This window comes from Bombina bombina, chromosome 5 (genome assembly GCF_027579735.1).
Source record: "Bombina bombina isolate aBomBom1 chromosome 5, aBomBom1.pri, whole genome shotgun sequence".
NCBI lineage: Eukaryota > Metazoa > Chordata > Amphibia > Anura > Bombinatoridae > Bombina > Bombina bombina.
The window spans coordinates 2,553,535-2,574,762 of record NC_069503.1 but is presented as its reverse complement, the minus strand read 5'-3'; the positions used below and the strand labels follow the sequence as shown (position 1 = coordinate 2,574,762).

General features: G+C 43.3%; 1 protein-coding gene across 1 annotated transcript in view; it reads left to right on the top strand.

The window, feature by feature from the left end:
* The window catches only part of LOC128659676 (uncharacterized), a 158,260-nt gene that overhangs the window by 52,287 nt on the left and 84,745 nt on the right, over positions 1 to 21,228 (top strand). The window contains exon 3 of the mRNA XM_053713250.1: positions 20,833 to 20,919. Within this exon, the coding sequence (XP_053569225.1) occupies positions 20,833 to 20,919 (87 nt within the window). The remainder of the gene's footprint in view (positions 1 to 20,832; positions 20,920 to 21,228) is intronic.

Sequence of the window (21,228 nt, the reverse complement as noted above, 5' to 3'; positions counted from 1 at the left end):
GAGCAGGGTATTGTGGTGTTTCCTTATTTGGGCGATATCTTGGTACTAGCTCAATCTTTTCATTTAGCAGAATCTCACACGAAACAACTATTGTTGTTTCTTCAAAGATATGATTGGAGAATCAATTTACTAAAGAGTTTCCTGATTCCTTAGACAAAGGTCACCTTTTTAGGTTTCCAGATAGATTCAGTGTCCATGACTCTATCCCTAACAGAGAAGAGACGATTGAGATTGGTTTTAGCTTGCCTAAACCTCCAGTCTCTATCATTCCCTTCAGTGGCTCTATTCATGGAAGTTTTTTTTTGTTTTAAATATTTTTATTTTTGTTTACAGATGAACAAAAATAGCTGTATTATACTCATTAATAACATTGACAAGGAACAAGGTGAGTGTTCGGTATCAGTCCATCGGTGGTATGGGTGTTAGGAGACCCATAGTTTGCTGTGGGTTAGACAAAGTTTCCTGGTGGAAATCAGGATTGCTGCTTGTGGTACTTTGATTCCTTGTCATATTGTTTCGTATGAACTTTTTGTCAAAGTTATACTATTTGAAACTCGCTCAACAATAAGGCAATTGATAACAAGAAAATAACATAAAGGGAGAAACAGGCGAGCTTGTTATAGGTGGGGTGTTTGAAGGTGTATAGGGTGTGGAGCTGGGTGGTGTAGGTGAGAGTAGGGGAAGGAATTATGTGGACCTGATCCTGAGATTGTGTGTGATATTCTGAGGTGTAAAGATATGTGAAAGAGAGGTGGGATAATAGGGTATTGGTTTGAAGTCTAGGCTGGGGTTGCTGTGGTGGGTAGTTGGTTGAGTGTATGGGGTAAATTTATCGTTGTGCGGACAGACATGATCCGCTATAGTGAATCATGTCTGCCGCACATCGATAAATGCAGACAGTCTACGCTGTCAGCATTTATCCTTGCACCAGCAGTTCTTGTGAACTTTGCGGCCAATCGGCCACTAGCAGGGGGTGTCAATCAACCCGATCGTATTCGATCGGGCTGTTTGCTGTCTGCCACGTCAGAGGTGGCGGACGAGTTAAGGAGCAGCGGTCTTAGGACCGCTACTTCTTAACTTCCGCTTCAGGCGAAACTGAAGCAGAGTGGGTCGGAAGCAGCATCAGCTGCTTCATAAATCGACCCCTTAGTCTGTTCGTGAAGAGGAAGAGGGGAGTGGAAATTATTTGGAATTGGCTATTTCATAGTCTCAGTCGTTATATTGGAGTGTGAAGTTGTTCAAGCATTACTTGATAATGGTCTATCTTGTCTGTTTTCAGATAATGAAACCGTTCTAGTTGAAAGAATTCTGAGGTTTGTGTGTGCCATTCTTTAAGCAAAGGAGGTGTGCAGGATTTCCATAGTTTGGGCATTTGTTTTTTGGTGCTGTTGATCATTATGAGGAGGATGCATTTTTTGATCTTATTGTGTATTTTAGGGATTTCTAGGAATAGTAAGGTTTGTATATTGGGCATTATGGTTGTTTTTATGGTCTCCGCCATTGATTTAAAAACCGCATTCCAATATTCGGCAATAATGGGGCACGACCACCATTTATGGTGCATCATGCCTCCATATCCCCAACACCTGTCACCAATGTGTGGGTTTGTTTTGTGTAATCTAGAAGGGGTTAGGTACCATCTACTGAGGAATTTGAAGTGTACCTCTTGCATATTAGCTGATTAAGAAGCTTTAATTGCTGTTTGAAAGGATTTGTGCCAGGTCATCGGGTCTGGTTCTTTAGCCATTTCCGTACACCCAGTACTCCCGGGAGTAGGAAGAAATAGATTGTCGGGTAGTAAGAGGGTTTTGTATAGAAGGGAGATTGTTCGTTTTGGAGGAGTTTGTTGCGTGCATAGATGTTCGAATGGGGCGAGGTCTCGTTGCATCTTAGATTTGTATTTATGGGTTGAAATGTAGTGTATTAGTTGTGAACGGGATAACCATGTAGGGAATAGGGTTTCATCCCACTGTTGTAGTTTTTCCAAGGGCATGATGTTTCCATGTTCAATTGCAAAGTGTAGTGTTTTTTCTCTCAATTTATATGCATGTCTAATGGCAGGGTGTCTGTTGGTGAGTGGAATGTCTGGATTTTCTCTGATGGGGAGGAATGGTGAGGGTTAGCAGTCCTTAAATGTTTCTGATATAGTTGGGTATTGGTGTATTAGGTTTGTTCTTTTTCGTGAATCTTCCCAGGCATTGTTGCTATGTTGCCTCTTCCTAGTCGGTGGTTATCTAAGTGGACCCAGGCCTTTTGATCAGAGTTGTGGCTCCATTCCACTATCTGTTGTAGGAGGAACGCTCTCCTGTAGAGTTCCAAATTTGGAACTCCTTGGCCTCCAGTATTTCTGGACAGATACATGGTCTGTTTCCTTTCTCTGCTTCTCTTCCCTCGCCATATGAAATTGTCTGTGAGCGCCTGCAGTTGCGATATAAATTTTGTAGGGAAAGGAATTGGCAGAGTCTGAAATAAGTATAATAGGCCGGGTAGAACATTCATTTAAATTATACCTATTCTGCCCAGCCAGGAAAGTGGTTTGTTGTTCAAGAAGTTTAAAGGGACACTCAAGTAAAAATTAAACTTCAATTTTCAGATAGAGCAGCAATTTTAAACAACTTTCCAATTTACTTCAATTAACAAAATGTGCACAGTCTTTTTATATTTACACTTGAGTCACCAACTCCTACTGAGCATGTGAAAGAATTCACAGCATATACGTATATGCATTTGTGATTGGCTGATGGCTGTCACATGATACAGGGGGAGTGGAAATAGACATAATTTTACAATTTATTTAAAAAAAATGTACTACTCATTTGAAGTTCAGACTAAGTGCTATTGCATTGTCTTCTTATCATGCATTTGTTGATTATGCAAATCTACTGTATTGACTGGTCCTTTAAGTCCCTGGCTATATCGCTTTTTAGCTGTAGATAATGGAGGGAGAATGTGATGTTGGGGTTAGCAGTAAGGTAGATCCCAAGATATTTCAGTTTTTCAGATGCTAATTTTATCTGATAGTTGGCTATTGGTCAATGAGGTGTGGGGTTGATGAAATATTGAGCAGTTCTGATTTTGATAAGTAGAGGTGGAAATTAGATATTTGACTATAGGTATGTAGCTCTTGTAGCAGTTCTGCTAGGGTAGTATCTATATTGGATAAAGGAAAAAGATATTTAGTCCTGAAATGTTATTGTTGAGCCTAATTTTTTGTGCTAGAGCCTTGACGGAGAGAATTAAGAGCAGGGGGGTTTGTGGGCAGCCCTGGCATGTCCCTTAAGTGATACGGAAAGTGTCTGCGAGTATCCCATTCACTTTTACTCTGGTTAGAGTATAGGGAGAAGACCATATGTAAAAAGGGAGCCTGAAATGTATTTTGTTCATTACTTCCCTAATATAGAGCCAGTCTACTCTATTGAAGGCTTTTTCTGCATCTGTTGAGAATAGTGAAAGGGAAGGGAGTGATGTTTTGCGTAATTCATGATATGTTGGATTCTGAGAGTTTTATATTTGACCTTGCGACCGGGCACATAGCCGACCGGATCTGTGGATATGAGATTTAGAAGGAATTTTAAGCCTGGAAGCGAGTACTTTATCCAGAATTTTCACATAAGTGTTCAAGAGTGAGATTGGTCAGTAGTTACTTGGGCTATCGGGTGATTTTCCTCGCTTGGGCAAAAATGTTATGTGGGCTTCTAGCATATGTTGTGGTAATTATTTAGTGGAATTTAGATCGTTGGATAAGGTGAGTAGATGTGGGGTAAGGATGGCTTTGTAAGTATTATAGTATTTAAGGGTGAATCCATCTGGTCCTGGACTTTTTCCCAAGGGGATTTCCTATATAGCTCACTATTTCTGTTGCAGTTAGGGGGGAGTCTAGGGAGGCTTCAATGCTTAGTTTGTTTCAGGTGAGTTTTTTTTAGGTAGTCCAGTATTTACAATTTCTTGTCAGTGTTGGGCTGCTGTCTGGGAGGTGTGTTAGTGGTGTCTAGATTGTATAGTGTAAATATGGAAAAGGTAGGGAACAGCAGCCAAACAATTGGGCACAGGAGCCAGGAGGCAGCCACCTCATCCACATCAAATGAAACTCCAAAAGAAAAGGTGCTCCAGCCTTTGCAGTTTACAGTAAAATGGCCTTTATTGTGCCATGGTCCACAAAACAAACAACGTTTCAGACCTACATTAGGTCCTTAGTCAGACCTAATGTAGGTCTGAAACGTTGTTTGTTTTGTGGACCATGGCACAATAAAAGTCATTTTACTTTAAACTGCAAAGGCTGGAGCACCTTTTCTTTTAGATTGTATAGTGTGTTGTAGTATTGGCGCATTATATTGGCTATTCCTTTGCTGTCTTTGATTTCCGTTGCACTATGGGACTTGATCATATGTATGTACGATTTGTATTTTTTTTCCTTTCTTTGAATAGATCTGGCTAAAAGCTTCCCAGGTTTATTGCCTTGGTCATAGTAAAGCTGTCGGAGGTATAGGGCTTGTCTCTGGGAATCTGCTGTTAGGTAAGTCCCTAAACACATTTATGGGCTTCCCAATTATATGTGCTAGAGGTGTCTTCGTGTGACTTATGAGAGAAGAACTTGTTGATTACTTTACCTATTGTTGTCAGTGGGTCTAATAGAAAATGGTCTTCCATTTATCTAGATAAATTCAGTTAGTGGGATCTCTGGCGATAATAGGGTGCAGGTCACTGGGGCGTGGTCCGTCCATGTAATTGAGCCTATTTCGCATTTAGTTGTGATTGAGACCAGTAGAGTCAGTTAGCCACTAGTCGATGCAAGAGCATTTCTTATGCATATTTGAATAAAAAGTGTAGTCTTTTGTTGTAGGCTTTAGGGTGTGCCATATATCATGGAGGTTGAGATCCGTTAGTGTAGATTTAACTGATTTTAGTATACTCTCATGTACACTAGAGGTGGAGTTGGATGTGTCTTGTTGGGGATTGAAAGGGAGGTTGAAGTCCCCTCCCAACAAAGCAGTCCCTTTCTGATTGTCTAGGGGGAGTCGTGTAATTTTTGTTTTAATTAAATAGTGTTGGTCGCTGTTGGTGGTGTGCCCTATACTTGAAAACCTGAGGGACTTTAACTCAGGACTTTCCTTTATTTCAGGTCCATGGGAGGGAGAGGACCTCTGAAAACTGCCTTGCTGTTGGGCAGCAGATGAGGTAAGTGCTAGCTTGCTTTCTGGGGAACCATAAATACTCAGAAAAATGGAGGGCACTTTATTGAAAGTATCATTTATCTGACCTCATCAGTTATTATCTTTAAGACTCCCCTGGAGCACAGGGGACTCCCTAGGCAGTATATATGCAGGCACTGGGCTGGTTATTTGAAGGGCGGTGGTTCCACACTCCCGGCTGGTTTTTTAACTTAATTAGCTGACCGGGAGCCTTGCTGCTAGTCACGCCCACGATGGGAGGTACGCAAGGAAGCGAAAAGTGATTGCGGGCCATTTGCAGTCACTCCGCTCCGTTGTAGGGTAGTCTACGCATCTGTATTTTTAGCTACGTACTAAAGGAACGAGGAGTTCACCGCAGATTAACAGAACTGAGTGTTCTCTCCTGATTCTGTCTGCACGACCGAGTACCGGTTTGTTGGGGACATTTTGCTCCTGATAAGAGGAGGTGGGCACCTCAGCAAGGTATTGCTGAGGTGTGGATGTGTTTAAAAGTTCATATTAACACTTTAAGCTTATTATATTAAACGGAATAAAAAAGTTTCACTTTATTATTTAAAGAGACAGTAACGTTTTTTTCTGATGTTACATTTTAATAAAAAATTTCTTGTCAATTTCTTAATTTTCGGAACAAGAGGCCCTGCAAGGTGTCACTTGCTCCCTATGTTTTGAGGCCAATGTGGAACTACCAATCCCTTTCTGTTCCTCATGTATTGTGAGGACTTTAAGCTATAGGGAGAGACTTTTTTCTGAGCCAACATTTTCTAAAGAGGATGCTGTTCAGGAATCTAATGAAAATGTTCCATATAGGCCGCAACTTTCTCCTCAAGCGCCCCAAATTTTACCGCCCTCACATGCAGTGCCCTGCGTTTCCTCTCTAGCTCCTACTGGAGTTACTTTAAGAGACATCGCTTCCCTCATGTCTATGGCAGTTTCAGATGGGTTGTCTGCTTTTCCAATATTGCAGGGAAAGCGTAAGAGGAAAATCAGACATTCAGTAAACAAGGTTTCTGACGCAGTTATTGCTATTTCAGATGTCTCCTCACAGAAACCTGAGGAGGAGGATAATGTAGTAGCACCTGAAGGTGAAATTTCAGATTCTGACAGTGTAATGCCTCTTGCTGATATTGAGGTTGTATCCTTCAGGTTTAAGCTAGAACACCTCCGACTATTACTCAAGGAGGTTTTAGCTACATTAGACGACAGCGACTCCACGGTCGTTATTAATCCTAAAAAATCCAGTAAGCTGAACAAATATTTTGAGGTACCGCCCTCGATAGGCGTTTTTTTGGTACCAGACCGAGCTTCTGAGATCATTGCTGAGGAGTGGGAGAGACCGGGTATACCTTTTTCTCCATCTCCTTTATTTAAAAAGATGTTTCCCATAGCCGATTTAATTAAGGAGGCTTGGCAAACAGTTCCCAAGGTAGAAGGAGCTGTTTCTACCTTAGCTAAGAGAACTACTATTCCTATAGAGGATAGTTGTGCTTTCAAAGATCCTATGGACAAAAAGTTAGAGGGTTTACTAAAAAAGATGTATGTACACCAGGCCTTACAATAGCAGCCAGCTGTTTGCATTGCTACCGTCACAAGTGCGGCGGCATATTGATTTGACGCGTTGCCTGATGCTATCAGGACTGAATGTTCCCAGGATGAAATCCAGGATAGGATAAAGGCTCTTAAATTGGCTAATTCCTTTATTACGGATGCTTCCCTTCAAGTTATTAAACTGGGAGCAAAGATTTTAGGTTTCTTTGTTCTAGCTCGCAGAGCCTTATGGTTAAAACCTTGGTCTGCGAGTGTATCCTCTAAGTCGAAGCTTTTAGCGATTCCTTACAAGGGAATGACCTTGTTTGGACCTGGCTTGACGGAAATAATCTCTGACATTACGGGAGGTAAGGGTCATCTTCTCAATCAGGATAAGAAGAATAAACAAAAGGGACAACAGTAATTTTCGTTCCTCTCAAATTTTCAAGGTTGGAACGAAGATTATGGGAAAACAATCCTAGAAGCCTGCGTTGAATGAAAGACAGCATGAAGGGCATGCCCCCGATCCGGGACCGGATCTTGTAGGGAGCAGACTTTCCTTCTCCGCTCAGGCTTGGGTTCGAGATGTTCAAGATCCCTGGGCAATAGAAATAGTGACTCAGGGATACATACTAGAGTTCAAAACTTTTCCTCCCAGAGGCAGGTTTCTGCTTTCAAAATTATCTGTAGACCAGACAGAGAGGTGTTCTTACATTGTGTAAGAGACCTCTCCGATCTGAGAGTGATGGTTCCTGTTCCAATTCAGGAACAGGGTCAGGATTCTTATTCAAATCTGTTTGTGGTTTCCAAGGAGGGAACCTTCATACCTATTTTCAAGAGTCTAAATTTCTCCTTCAAGATGGAAACTATTCGTTCCATTCTTCCTTTGATCCAAGAGGGTCAATTTATGACAACTGTGGATTTAAAGGACGCGTACCTACACGTGTCCATACACAGGGATCATCTCAAGTTCCTAAGGTTTGCCTTTCTAGACAAACACTTTCAATTTGTGACTCTTCACTTCGGTTTTGCCACAGCTCGCTCCGAGAATTTTCACGAAGGTTTTGGGATCTCTGTTGGCGGTGCTTTGGTTACGGGGCATTGCAGTGGCACCCTATCTGGACAACATCCTAGTCCAGGCGCCATCTTTACAACAAGCAAGATCCCACACGGACATGGTGTTATTCTTCCTGCGAGAGTTCCTTAGTCCCAAATACAAGGGTAATTATCTTTGGAACCTTAATAGTTTCCCTATCAATGAAGATTTTTCTGACAGAAGTCAGGAAATCAAAGTTTTTCGATACTTGTCTTGACCTTCAGTCCACTCCTCGGCCATCAGTGGCTCAGTGCATGAGGTAATCGAGCTGATGGTAGCGGCAATGGACATCATCCCGTTTGTTCGGTTCCATCTCAGACCTCCGCAGTTTCACATGTTAAGGCAATGGAACAGAGATTTATGCAGACCGGTCTCCTCGATTACTTCTGGAGCGGGAGACAAGGGATTCTCTTTAATGGTGGTTGTCTAGGGATCATCTCTCCCAGGTAACCTGCTTTCGCAGACCATCTTGGGTGATCGTGACAACAGATGCCAGCCTTCTAGGATGGGGAGCAGTCTGGGGCTCCCTGAAGGCTCAGGGATTTTGGACTCAGTCAGAGTCTGTTCTACCTATAAACATTCTGGAATTGAGAGCGATATACAGTTCTCTTCTGGCCTGGCCCCAGTTAGCCTCGGTCAAGTTTATCAGGTTCCAGTCGGACAACATAACTTCTGTGGCTTACATCAATCATCAGGGAGGAACCAGGAGTTCCTTAGCGATGATAGAAGTAACCAAAATAATCTAGTGGGCAAAAACCCACAGTTGCCGTCTATCGGCGATCCATATCCCAGGGGTGGACAACTGGGAAACGGATTTTCTGAGCAGGCAGACTTTTCATCCGGGGGAGTGGGAACTCCATCCGGAAGTATTTTTCCACCCTGATCCAAAAATGGGGTCAGCCGGAACTGGATCTCATGGCCTCAAGGCAGAATGCCAAGCTTCCATGATACGGGTCGAGGTCCAGGGACCCTCAGGCTGTGCTGATAGATGCCCTGGCGGTACCTTGAGACTTCAGTCTAATATACCTTTTTCCTCAGTTTGCTCTTCTTCCTCGGGTCGTTGCCTGAATCAAGCAGGAAAGAACGTCGGTGATCCTCATCGCTCCGGCCTGGCCTTGCAGGATTTGGTACACAGATCTGGTGGAGATATCATCCCTTCCACCATGGAGGCTTCTGTTGAGGAGGGACCTTTCTACTTCAAGGACCCTTCCGTCATCCAAATCTAGTTTCTATGAAGTTGACTGCTTGGAGATTGAACGCTTAATCTTATCCAAGCAGAGTTTTTCAGATTCGGTCATAGAGACCATGATTCAGGTTCGTAAACCTGTAACCAGAAAGATTTGCTACAAGATATGGCATAAATATCTTTATTGGTGTGAATCCAAGGGCTACTCTTGGAGTAGAGTCAGGATTCCAAGGATTTTGTCTTTTCTCCAAGAGGGTTTGGAGAATAGGTTATCAGCAAGTTCCCTAAGGGGTCAGATTTCTGCCTTGTCTATTTTGCTTTACAAATGTCTGGCGGACGTACTAGATGTGCAATCTTTTGGTCAGGCCTTGGTCAGGATCAGGCCTGTGTTCAAGCCAGTTACTCCTCCATGGAGTCTGAATTTAGTTCTCAACGTTCTTCAAGGGCCTCCGTTTGAGCCTATGCATTCTTTAGATATTAAGTTGTTATCTTGGAAGGTTTTATTTCTTGTTGCTATTTCTTCTGCTCGCAGAGTGTCGAAGCTCTTGGCATTGCAGTATGAATCCCCTTATCTTATTTTTCATTCAGATAAGGTAGTTTTACAAACTATATTAGGATTTATTCCTAGAGTTGTTTCTGATCGGAACATTAATCAGGAGATTGTTGTTCCTTCCTTGTGTCCTAATCCTACTTCTTAGAAGGATCGGCTTCTGCACAATTTGGACGTCCTTCGTGCTTTAAAATTTTACCTGCAGACGACTAAGGATTTTCGTCAGTCTTCTGCTTTGTTTGTGGTTTTCTCTGGAAAACGTAAGGGTCAGAATGCTATGGCTACTATTTTTTTCCTTTTGGCTGAGGAGTATCATACATTTTGCATATGAGTCTGCTGGACAGCAGCCTCCAGAGAGAGTTACGGCTCATTACACGAGGGCTGTTGCTTCCTCATGAGCATTCAAGAATGAAGCTTCTGTGGAACAGATTTGCAAGACTACAACTTGGTCCTCTCTTCACTCTTTTTCAAAATTCTACAAATTTGACACTTTTGTCTCGGCTGAGGATGCTTTTGGGAGAAAGGTTCTTCAAGCAGTGGTGCCTTCCGTTTACGTTCCCTGTCTTGTCCCTCCCTTATCATCTGTGTACTCTAGCTTGGGTATTGAATCCCATTAGTAATTAAGATGATCCGTGGACTCATCGTGTCATTAAAAATAAAATAAAATTTATGCTTACCTGATAAATGTATTTCTTTTTTGACACGATGAGTCCACGCCCCCCCCCGTTCTACAGACAGGGATGGTTATTATAAACTTCAGACACCTCTGCACCTTGTTGCTTCCTTTCTCTCCTATACTTCGGTCGAATGACTGGGGTGGGAGTGAGGGGAGGTGATATTTAACTGCTTTTGCTGTGGTGCTCTTTGCTGCCTCCTGCTGACCAGGAGGTGAATATCCCATTAGTAATTAAGGTAATCCGTGGACTCATTGTGTCAAAAAAGAAATACATTTATCAGGTAAGCATACATTATATTTATTTTTTTTAGTTGGATGCGAAGAACATAGTTGGGTACTTGGGATTGGACCACCCGGGTTCTATCCCTCTTTGGTAGTGAGTTTCTTGTAGAAAAATTATGGAGTGGTTAAAGGGACACTGAACCCAAATTTTTTCTTTCATGATTCTGATAGCGCATGACATTTTAAGCAACTTTCTAATTTACTCATATTATCAATTTTTCTTTGTTCTCTTGCTATCTTTATTTGAAAAAGGCATCTAAGCTTTTTTTGGTTTAGGACTCTGGACAGCACTTTTTATTGGTGAATGAATTTATCCACCAAACAGCAAGGACAACCCAGGTTGTTCACCAAAAATGGGCTGGCGTCTAAACTTACATTCTTGCATTTCAAATAAAGATACCAAGAGAATGAAGAAAATTTGATAATAGGAGTAAATTAGAAAGTTGCTTACAATTTCATGCTCTATCTTAATCACAAAAGAAAAAAATTGAGTTCAGTGTCCCTTGAAGTCTGGTTATTTCACGCATTGCAATTGATCTTTTTATCCAGGCTGTTAAGGCCTTTGATGCTTATAGTGGTTAGTGTTAAGGTATGTGTTGTTTTGGTAATCGGTTTAGAGGGTATGATGGGGGTGGTTCCCGGGGCCAGAGGGCAATTAAAGAGTGCTAGACTTTGGTGGGGAAGGATGAGGGGAGTGGAGTACAGAGGGGATTAGTAGGTATAATAGGGTCAGGTCTTTAAGGGGACAAAAATCTGGTAATTAAAGTTCCAATATCTTTGTTTAGTTGCTGGTGTGTGTGCAGAGGGGGGGGGCAATAGCGATAGGGGTGTTAGCTAAATTGTACTAGAGGAGTGTGTTGGAGGATATGTCAGTGGGGATGTGTCCCCGTGGCTAAAGTGCAGTGTTGAGTTTTGATCTGAAGTGGTTACCCTTTTCACCTTAGTGAGACATGTAAGCGGGTAGAGTTTGTTTGTGCTTGTTGTAAGAGGAGTTGGGAGTGAGGGTACGCATGTAGATAGTGTCATGCAATATATATTAGTTGAGGTGTGTTCAGGGTGTGAGGTGGTTGAGTGGGGTATGCAGAGAAGCATTCAAGTCATACATTAAGTAGAAAACAACAATGTTACAATTGTATTTTGCACTATGAAGTGAGTAGACATTACATATTATACATATCATGAATAACATAACTTAATATAACAATGAATTTTTAAAGACTTCTTATGAGTGAATTAACTTTTTAACTGGAGTGCAGATTTATAAGGCCTTCAGGAAAGAGGACCCGTCCCGTAATTATCTGCTTGGTTACGATAGGTGGGCAAAGTTTTGCATAATAAGAGGGTTTTTAACTAGGTATAGTATAACTCTAAACAACAATTAAACTTGATCTAGTTAAACTTTATCCAAACCATCCTAAAGAAACTGAAGAATCATAGGAATTCTAAAAGAATGCGAGGAATAATCATGAGTAGAACAACATGAAATATAGGTTTTCCAATCCTTGTGATCCTTACTTGTGAGCCTGTATCATTGTATTAGTCATAGAGGTTTCTCTGACTCTGTGATTAAGGACTAAGCGTTCAATTTCTATGCCTTCAATATTAGAGATTTGAGATCCGGATGGAAAAACGGACCTTGGGACTGAAGGTCTGGTCTTGGAGGAAGTGACCAAGGTTGGCAACTGGACAGTCATACTAGGTCCGTATACCAGAACCTGTGAGCTCGTGCTATCAGAGACACATAAGATTGTTCCATTATGATCTTTGAAATCACTCTTGGAAGAAGAACCAGAGGTGGAAAAATGTACGTGACAGTGCTCTCCTGCAATGAAAAGCTAGGCAGTATTGGCATTGTCACGTGCAGCAGCCCCTCCTGCAATGAAAAGCTAGGCAGTATTGGCATTGTCACGTGCAGCAGCCCCTCCTGCAGTGAAAAGCTAGGCAGTATTGGCATTGTCACATGCAGCAGCCCCTCCTGCAATGAAAAGCTAGGCAGTATTGGCATTGTCACATGCAGCAGCCCCTCCTGCAATGAAAAGCTAGGCAGCATTGGCATTGTCACGTGCAGCAGCCCCTCCTGCAATGAAAAGCTAGGCAGTATTGGCATTGTCACGTGCAGCAGCCCCTCCTGCGATGAAAAGCTAGGCAGTATTGGCATTGTCACGTGCAGCAGCCCCTCCTGCGATGAAAAGCTAGGCAGTATTGGCATTGTCACGTGCAGCAGCCCCTTCTGCAATGAAAAGCTAGGCAGTATTGGCATTGTCACGTGCAGCAGCCCCTCCTGCAATGAAAAGCTAGGCAGTATCAGCACTGTCACGTATCGTCTTGCAATGAAAAGCTAGGCAGTATTGGCATTGTCACGTGCAGCAGCCCCTGCTGCAATGAAAAGCTAGGCAGTATCAGCACTGTTTTGTATCCTCCTGCAAGTATCGGCACTGTCATGTATCCTCCTGCAATGAAAAGCTAGGCAGTATCGGCACTGTCATGTATCCTCCTGCAATGAAAAGCTAGGCAGTATCTGCACTGTCACTCTCCTGCTATGAAAAGCTAGGCAGTATCGGCACTGTCACTTACTCTCCTGCAATGAAAAGCTAGGCAGTATCGGCACTGTCACGTATCCTCTTGCAATGAAAATCTAGGCAGTATCAGCACTGTCATGTATCCTCCTGCAATGAAAAGCTAGGCAGTATCGGCACTGTCACTTACTCTCCTGCAATGAAAAGCTAGGCAGTATCGGCACTGTCATGTATCCTCCTGCAATGAAAATCTAGGTAGTATCAGCACTGTCACTTACTCTCCTGCAATGAAAAGCTAGGCAGTATCAGCACTGTCACTTACTCTCCTGCAATGAAAAGCTAGGCAGTATCGGCACTGTCATGTATCCTCCTGTAAGGAAAAGCTAGGCAGTATCAGCACTGTCATGTATCCTCCTGCAATGAAAAGCTTGGCAGTATCAGCACTGTCACGTACCCTACTGCAATGAAAAGCTAGGCAGTATCGGCACTGTCATGTATCCTCCTGTAATGAAAAGCTAGGTAGTATCGGCACTGTCATGTATCCTCCTGCAATGAAAAGCTAGGCAGTATCAGCACTGTCATGTATCCTCCTGCAATGAAAAGCTAGGTAGTATCAGCACTGTCATGTATCCTCCTGCAATGAAAAGCTAGGCAGTATCGGCACTGTCATGTATCCTCCTGCAATGAAAAGCTAGGCAGTATCGGCACTGTCATGTATCCTCCTGCAATGAAAAGCTAGGCAGTATCTGCACTGTCATGTATCCTCCTAGAATGAAAAGCTAGGCAGTATCAGCACTGTCACCCTCCTGCAATGAAAAGCTAGGCAGTATCGGCACTGTCATGTATCCTCCTGCAATGAAAAGCTAGGTAGTATCAGCACTGTCATGTATCCTCCTAGAATGAAAAGCTAGGCAGTATCAGCACTGTCACCCTCCTGCAATGAAAAGCTAGGCAGTATCGGCACTGTCATGTATCCTCCTAGAATGAAAAGCTAGGCAGTATCAGCACTGTCACCCTCCTGCAATGAAAAGCTAGGCAGTATCGGCACTGTCATTTATCCTCCTGCAATGAAAAGCTAGGCAGTATCAGCACTGTCATGTATCCTCCTGCAATGAAAATCTAGGTAGTATCAGCACTGTCATGTATCCTCCTGCAATGAAAAGCTAGGCAGTATCGGCACTGTCATGTATCCTCCTGCAATGAAAAGCTAGGCAGTATCGGCACTGTCATGTATCCTTCTGCAATGAAAAGCTAGGCAGTATCTGCACTGTCATGTATCCTCCTAGAATGAAAAGCTAGGCAGTATCAGCACTGTCACCCTCCTGCAATGAAAAGCTAGGCAGTATCGGCACTGTCATGTATCCTCCTGCAATGAAAAGCTAGGTAGTATCAGCACTGTCATGTATCCTCCTGCAATGAAAAACTAGGTAGTATCAGCACTGTCATGTATCCTCCTGCAATGAAAAGCTAGGCAGTATTGACACTGTCACTTACTCTCCTGCAATGAAAAGCTAGGCAGTATCGGCACTGTCATGTATCCTCCTGCAATGAAAAGCTAGGCAGTATCAGCACTGTCACGTACCCTCCTGCAATGAAAAGCAAGGCAGTATCGGCACTGTCACGTATCCTCCTGCAATGAAAAGCTAGGTAGTATCAGCACTGTCATGTATCCTCCTGCAATGAAAAGCTAGGCAGTATCGACACTGTCACTTACACTCCTGCAATGAAAAGCTAGGCAGTATCGGCACTGTCATGTATCCTGCAATGAAAATCTAGGTAGTATCAGCACTGTGACGTATCCTCCTGCAATGAAAAGCTAGGCAGTATCGCCACTGTCACTTACTCTCCTGCAATGAAAAGCTAGGCAGTATTGGCATTGTCACGTGCAGCAGCCCCTCCTGCAATGAAAAGCTAGGCAGTATTGGCATTGTCACGTGCAGCAGCCCCTCCTGCAATGAAAAGCTAGGCAGTATTGGCATTGTCACATGCAGCAGCCCCTCCTGCAATGAAAAGCTAGGCAGTATTGGCATTGTCACATGCAGCAGCCCCTCCTGCAATGAAAAGCTAGGCAGCATTGGCATTGTCACGTGCAGCAGCCCCTCCTGCAATGAAAAGCTAGGCAGTATTGGCATTGTCACGTGCAGCAGCCCCTCCTGCGATGAAAAGCTAGGCAGTATTGGCATTGTCACGTGCAGCAGCCCCTTCTGCAATGAAAAGCTAGGCAGTATTGGCATTGTCACGTGCAGCAGCCCCTCCTGCAATGAAAAGCTAGGCGGTATCAGCACTGTCACGTATCGTCTTGCAATGAAAAGCTAGGCAGTAATGGCATGGTCACGTGCAGCAGCCCCTGCTGCAATGAAAAGCTAGGCAGTATCAGCACTGTTTTGTATCCTCCTGCAAGTATCGGCACGGTCATGTATCCTCCTGCAATGAAAGGCTAGGCAGTATCGGCACTGTCATGTATCCTCCTGCAATGAAAAGCTAGGCAGTATCGGCACTGTCACTCTCCTGCTATGAAAAGCTAGGCAGTATCGGCACTGTCACTTACTCTCCTGCAATGAAAAGCTAGGCAGTATCGGCACTGTCACGTATCCTCTTGCAATGAAAATCTAGGCAGTATCAGCACTGTCATGTATCCTCCTGCAATGAAAAGCTAGGCAGTATCGGCACTGTCACTTACTCTCCTGCAATGAAAAGCTAGGCAGTATCGGCACTGTCATGTATCCTCCTGCAATGAAAATCTAGGTAGTATCAGCACTGTCACTTACTCTCCTGCAATGAAAAGCTAGGCAGTATCAGCACTGTCACTTACTCTCCTGCAATGAAAAGCTAGGCAGTATCGGCACTGTCATGTATCCTCCTGTAAGGAAAAGCTAGGCAGTATCAGCACTGTCATGTATCCTCCTGCAATGAAAAGCTTGGCAGTATCAGCACTGTCACGTACCCTACTGCAATGAAAAGCTAGGCAGTATCGGCACTGTCATGTATCCTCCTGTAATGAAAAGCTAGGTAGTATCGGCACTGTCATGTATCCTCCTGCAATGAAAAGCTAGGTAGTATCAGCACTGTCATGTATCCTCCTGCAATGAAAAGCTAGGCAGTATCGGCACTGTCATGTATCCTCCTGCAATGAAAAGCTAGGCAGTATCGGCACTGTCATGTATCCTCCTGCAATGAAAAGCTAGGCAGTATCTGCACTGTCATGTATCCTCCTGCAATGAAAAGCTAGGCAGTATCTGCACTGTCATGTATCCTCCTGCAATGAAAAGCTAGGTAGTATCAGCACTGTCATGTATCCTCCTAGAATGAAAAGCTAGGCAGTATCAGCACTGTCACCCTCCTGCAATGAAAAGCTAGGCAGTATCGGCACTGTCATGTATCCTCCTAGAATGAAAAGCTAGGCAGTATCAGCACTGTCACCCTCCTGCAATGAAAAGCTAGGCAGTATCGGCACTGTCATGTATCCTCCTGCAATGAAAAGCTAGGCAGTATCGGCACTGTCATGTATCCTCCTAGAATGAAAAGCTAGGCAGTATCAGCACTGTCACCCTCCTGCAATGAAAAGCTAGGCAGTATCGGCACTGTCATGTATCCTCCTGCAATGAAAAGCTAGGTAGTATCAGCACTGTCATGAATCCTCCTGCAATGAAAAGCTAGGTAGTATCGGCACTGTCATGTATCCTCCTGCAATGAAAAACTAGGTAGTATCAGCACTGTCATGTATCCTCCTGCAATGAAAAGCTAGGCAGTATCGGCACTGTCACTTACTCTCCTGCAATGAAAAGCTAGGCAGTATCGGCACTGTCATGTATCCTCCTGCAATGAAAATCTAGGTAGTATCAGCACTGTCACTTACTCTCCTGCAATGAAAAGCTAGGCAGTATCGACACTGTCACTTACTCTCCTGCAATGAAAAGCTAGGCAGTATCGGCACTGTCATGTATCCTCCTGCAATGAAAAGCTAGGCAGTATCAGCACTGTCACGTACCCTCCTGCAATGAAAAGCAAGGCAGTATCGGCACTGTCACGTATCCTCCTGCAATGAAAAGCTAGGTAGTATCAGCACTGTCATGTATCCTCTTGCAATGAAAAGCTAGGCAGTATCGACACTGTCACTTACACTCCTGCAATGAAAAGCTAGGCAGTATCGGCACTGTCATGTATCCTCCTGCAATGAAAATCTAGGTAGTATCAGCACTGTGACGTATCCTCCTGCAATGAAAAGCTAGGCAGTATCGCCACTGTCACTTACTCTCCTGCAATGAAATGCTAGGCAGTATTGACATTGTCACTTACTCTCCTGCAATGAAAAGCTAGGCAGTATCGGCACTGTCATGTATCCTCCTGCAATGAAAAGCTAGGCAGTATCAGCACTGTCATGTATCCTCCTGCAATGAAAAGCTAGGCAGTATCGGCACTGTCACGTATCCTCCTGCAATGAAAAGCTAGGTAGTATCAGCACTGTCATGTATCCTGCAATGAAAAGCTAGCTAGTATCAGCACTGTCATGTATCCTGCAATGAAAAGCTTGGTAGTATCAGCACTGTCATGTATCCTCCTGCAATGAAAAGCTAGGCAGTTTCAGCACTGTCACGTACCCTCCTGCAATGAAAAGCAAGGCAGTATCGGCACTGTCACGTATCCTCCTGCAATGAAAAGCTAGGTAGTATCAGCACTGTCATGTATCCTCCTGCAATGAAAAGCTAGGCAGTATCGACATTGTCACTTACTCTCCTGCAATGAAAAGCTAGGCAGTATTGACATTGTCACTTACTCTCCTGCAATGAAAAGCTAGGCAGTATCGGCACTGTCATGTATCCTCTTGCAATGAAAATCTAGGTAGTATCAGCACTGTGACGTATCCTCCTGCAATGAAAAGCTAGGCAGTATCGACACTGTCACTTACTCTCCTGCAATGAAAAGCTAGGCAGTATCGGCACTTTCATGTATCCTCCTGCAATGAAAAGCTAGGCAGTATCAGCACTGTCATGTATCCTCCTGCAATGAAAAGCTAGGCAGTATCGGCACTGTCACGTATCCTCCTGCAATGAAAAGCTAGGTAGTATCAGCACTGTCATGTATCCTGCAATGAAAAGCTAGGTAGTATCAGCACTGTCATGTATCCTGCAATGAAAAGCTAGGTAGTATCAGCACTGTCATGTATCCTGCAATGAAAAGCTAGGTAGTATCAGCACTGTCATGTATCCTCCTGCAATGAAAAGCTAGGCAGTATCAGCACTATCATGTATCCTCCTGCAATGAAAAGCTAGGCAGTATCGGCACTGTCACGTATCCTCCTGCAATGAAAAGCTAGGCAGTATCGGCACTGTCATGTATCCTCCTGCAATGAAAAGCTAGGCAGTATCGGCACTGTCATGTATCCTCCTGCAATGAAAAGCTAGGCAGTATCGGCACTGTCACTTACTCTCCTGCAATGAAAAGCTAGGCAGTATCAGCACTGTCACTTACTCTCCTGCAATGAAAAGCTAGGCAGTATCGGCACTGTCACGTATCCTCCTGCAATGAAAAGCTAGGTAGTATCAGCACTGTCATGTATCCTCCTGCAATGAAAAGCTAGGCAGTATCAGCACTGTCATGTATCCTCCTGCAATGAAAAGCTAGGCAGTATCAGCACTGTCATGTATCCTCCTGCAATGAAAAGCTAGGCAGTATCGGCACTGTCACTTACTCTCCTGCAATGAAAAGCTAGGCAGTATCGGCACTGTCCCGTATCCTCCTGCAATGAAAAGCTAGGTAGTATCGGCACTGTCACTTACTCTCCTGCAATGAAAAGCTAGGTAGTATCGGCACTGCCACATACAACAGTCTCTTCTTATCTCATGTCCCCTGCTGAGGCCAGTTAGTAAGTTATAAAGCTTGTTCTCTTATCTCATATCCCCTGCTGAGGCCAGTTAGTAAGCTATAAAGCTTGTTCTATTATCTCATATCCCCTGCTGAGGCCAGTTAGTAAGCTATAAAGCTTGTTCTCTAATCTCATATCCCCTGCTGAGACCAGTTAGTAAGCTATAAAGCTTGTTCTCTTATCTCATATCCCCTGCTGAGGCCAGTTAGTAAGTTATAAAGCTTGTTCTCTTATCTCATATCCCCTGCTGAGGCCAGTTAGTAAGCTATAAAGCGTGTTCTATTATCTCATATCCCCTGCTGAGGCCAGTTAGTAAGTTATAAAGCTTGTTCTTATTTCCTATCCCCTGCTGAGACCAGTCAGTAAGCTATAAAGCTTGTTCTCTTATCTCATATCCCCTGCTGAGGCCAGTTAGTAAGCTATAAAGCTTGTTCTTATTTCCTATCCCCTGCTGAGACCAGTCAGTAAGCTATAAAGCTTGTTTTCTTATCTCATATCCCCTGCTGAGGCCAGTTAGTAAGCTATAAAGCTTATTCTCTTCTTATCTAATATCCCCTGCTGAGGCCAGTTAGTAAGTTATAAAGCTTGTTCTTATCTCATATCCCCTGCTGAGGCCAGTCAGTAAGCTATAAAGCTTGTTTTCTTATCTCATATCCCCTGTTGAGGCCAGTTAGTAAGCTATAAAGCGTGTTCTCTTATCTCATATCCACTGCTGAGGCCAGTTAGTAAGCTATAAAGCGTGTTCTCTTATCTCATATCCCCTGCTGAGGCCAGTTAGTAATTTATAAAGCATGTTCTCTTATCTCATATCCCCTGCTGAGGCCATTTAGTAAAATAAAGATTGTTCTCTTATCTCATATCCCCTGCTGAGGCCAGTTAGTAAGCTATAAAGCTTGTTCTCATCTCATATCCCCTGCTGAGGCCAGTTAGTAAGCTATAAAGCTTGTTCTCATCTCATATCCCCTGCTGAGGCCAGTTAGTAAGCTATAGAGCTTGTTCTCATCTCATATCCCCTGCTGAGGCCAGTTAGTAAGCTATAAAGCTTGTTCGTATCTCATATCCCCTGCTGAGGCCAGTTAGTAAGCTATAAAGCTTGTTCTCTTATCTTATATCCCCTGCTGAGGCCAGTTAGTAAGTTTACAAAGCTTGTTCTCTTATCTTATATCCCCAGCTGAGGCCAGTTAGTAAGCTATAAAGCTTGTTATCTTATCTTATATCCCCTGCTGAGGCCAGTTAGTAAGTTATAAAGCTTGTTCTCTTATCTCATATCTCCTGCTGAGGCCAGTTAGTAAGCTATAAAGCTTGTTCTCTAATCTCATATCTTCTGCTGAGGCCAGTTAGTAAGTTATAAAGCTTGTTGTTATCTCATATCCCCTGCTGTGGCCAGTTAGTAAGCTATAAAGCTTGTTCTCTTAGCTCATATCTCCTGCTGAGGCCAGTTAGTAAGTTATAAAGCTTGTTCTCTTATCTCATATCCCCTGCTGAGGCCAGTTAGTAAGTTATAAAGCTTGTTCTCTTATCTCATATCCCCTGCTGAGGCCAGTTAGTAAGCTATAAAGCTTGTTCTCTTATCTCATATCCCCTGCTGAGGCCAGTTAGTAAGTTATAAAGCTTGTTTTCTTATCTCATATCCCCTGCTGAGGCCAGTTAGTAAGTTATAAAGCTTGTTCTCTTATCTCATATCTCCTGCTGAGGCCATTTAGTAAGCTATAAAGCTTGTTCTCTTATCTCATATCCCCTGCTGAGGCCAGTTAGTAAGTTATAAAGCTTGCTTTCTTCTCATATAATTTCATTAATAGATAAAGTCAGTGTCAATTTTTGCTAAGCACTTAATATTCTTGTGAGGTCTAGTTTTTCTATCTAGTACAATTGTGTAGGAATAGCCATGTGCTGACCGGGTAGGTTTTATTCAGTTTTCTAATTTCTCATGTTATTTTGTTATATAAATAGGTAAATGTGAGCCACTTCCTGAAACGCCATCTGTGTCTGACCCTCATAGCCGTAGACAATGGGACTTCTGTGACTGCACCTGTGATGGTAAGAGACATACACTCGCCTTCTCCTTCCGGCATGTTGTGAGTTGACACTTCATTGATTAGGTATTTATATGATGGTAAAAGATTACAAACGCTATGTGGCGCCTTGTTTCGTGTAAATATTAAATTAATACATAATAAGCGATACTATTAGATATTAGTGCTAGTGAAGTGGAGGATATTCATGCTGACACGAGCTGTCTCACACAGGTTATAGCTATGAAGTAAGACAGCATTATAACTGTCACATTACTCTCGCTCTCTCTCGCCCGCTCTCTCTCTCGCCCGCTCTCTCTCTCGCCCGCTCTCT